Source organism: Aureobasidium melanogenum (genome assembly GCF_000721775.1).
Source record: "Aureobasidium melanogenum CBS 110374 unplaced genomic scaffold scaffold_119, whole genome shotgun sequence".
Taxonomy (NCBI): domain Eukaryota; kingdom Fungi; phylum Ascomycota; class Dothideomycetes; order Dothideales; family Saccotheciaceae; genus Aureobasidium; species Aureobasidium melanogenum.
In genome coordinates this window covers 1-1,733 of record NW_024470171.1, presented here as the reverse complement: position 1 = coordinate 1,733, position 1,733 = coordinate 1, and the positions used below count along the sequence as shown (strand labels likewise).

Genomic DNA, 1,733 nt, shown 5'->3' with positions numbered 1-1,733 from the left:
TGGAAACTTGAGTCCCAAGATGTCAGAGTATTCGGGTCAATGTGTAGATTGTACCGCGGTGGAAACACATATCTTTGCAAACGAGAAGTGATGTAAGGAACATCGTACTATCAATGAATTGGCACCCGCTGACACAGACCCTTCTTATGGGTGTTTAGGGTATCAAGCGATCTGTATAACATTGATGCGAAGATTCCATCCCTCTGCTGCTCTTCCTCGTTGACTTTGGACCATCTGATGTGATCTTGAACGGCAGGTATCTGGAGAAACGTATGGACATATACATCACCTGGTCTATACAACATCTATGACTTCCATCATCAAGTATGCATGCATCATCCAGTACTGTAACTCTAGACGCGACACGATATGGCCTGTAAGCCGAACAAGGCAAAGCAAAGATGTTTCTGAAAGACATCACTTTGCCTCGCTTCCATGTTGCGCATACAGCCAGATTATCTTGGTCAAATTTCACATCCTGGAACTTCACTACTATACTGCCAAGGTGTTGGTTCAAGATCAGGATCAGAAGCTTCATGGATTTAGGACCTGTTCCCGACCCATCCTATCTGGACTCTTTCCATAAACCAGATTCTCCACTTTGACGGTATGTTTTCGTCTGTATCGCAAAGTATCTGTGGGTCTCCCATGTCTACGACCATCATATAACCTGGAAACAGTGAATGCAGGACAGCTCCGTCTCATCAGAACAACTCGCCGCCTACGCCTACGCCGGAGTGATCTATACCGCCTGGGCGCTCTGTTTCTTCTTGACGGCAATCGCATCGCGCCCTCCGGCAGATTGAGCTCCGAGTCTTGTTTCACCCTCAGCCCCATTTGGACAATCAAATAGCGAAGTAGGTGCTTGCCCGGTCCACTACAAAACTTTCGAAGTTTTTTTAGGGTTTGTGAGCCACTACCGGAGTGGCTCCTCTGGATCGTAGAGGATTCTCCCAGGATTCTGGGCGGTTTCGAGAGCTCGCAAGGAAGTAGAACCGCTAGATGTTCAGATTGAAGTCACTAACACCGTGCTATATCGAGACTGACAAGATTTTAGGCTCGACTACTCACAAACTAGTTTGAAGAGAGTCGTTTGGGCGTTCATCCAGACTGTTCGCAGCTGTGGTCATCTCAGCTTGCAACGCATACTTATACTTCCCAGTATTATGAGATTACATGAGATGTACATGTTGTTGGTCTCGTCGGGATATAAGTGATACACGTAGCGAAATCATTGTCAGGTTATATCTGGTCTAGTTGAAAAGGTTCTGGGTATTCTTCACAGAGCCTTGTCGCTGCATCAGACTCATGTGCTGATGTTCTGACGATCTACATCACAAGATGACGGGGTTGAATTTGCCAACGACATCAGCCCTTCTCTCGTGACGATCTCCATCATCATCGTCATGGTCATCATCGTCATCATCGTCTCCACCATCATTATCGTCATGATGGTGTCATTGATCATGATGAGCATCATCATCGTCACCAGCAACAACAACAACAACAACATCATCATCATCATCATCATCACGATCAGGAATACCTGATGTCAGATGTCCTATAGCTCTCTGCTGCCCAGACCAGCGTATCTTTGAGCACTCTTCACAGCTTCTCAAAGAAGACTTCGACATAGGTATGTAATGACCATTTGCGGGTGTTCCAGTAAGTATGCCCCAAGCTTCTACGACGTCGGTAATTCTCGCTTCTTAGTTCTAGATCTACCACAGCAT

At 46.2% G+C, this 1,733-nt stretch overlaps 1 protein-coding gene across 1 annotated transcript; it reads left to right on the top strand.

Moving 5' to 3' along the window:
• Positions 1-369: 369 nt before the first annotated feature.
• On the top strand, positions 370-1,550 carry M437DRAFT_89410 (uncharacterized protein; the record flags this gene model as incomplete). Its single annotated transcript, XM_041029048.1, has 2 exons — positions 370-376; positions 1,342-1,550. 2 exons carry the CDS (start codon positions 370-372, stop codon positions 1,548-1,550), a joined length of 216 nt encoding a protein of 71 aa, XP_040874491.1.
• Between the last annotated feature and the right edge of the window lie 183 nt (positions 1,551-1,733).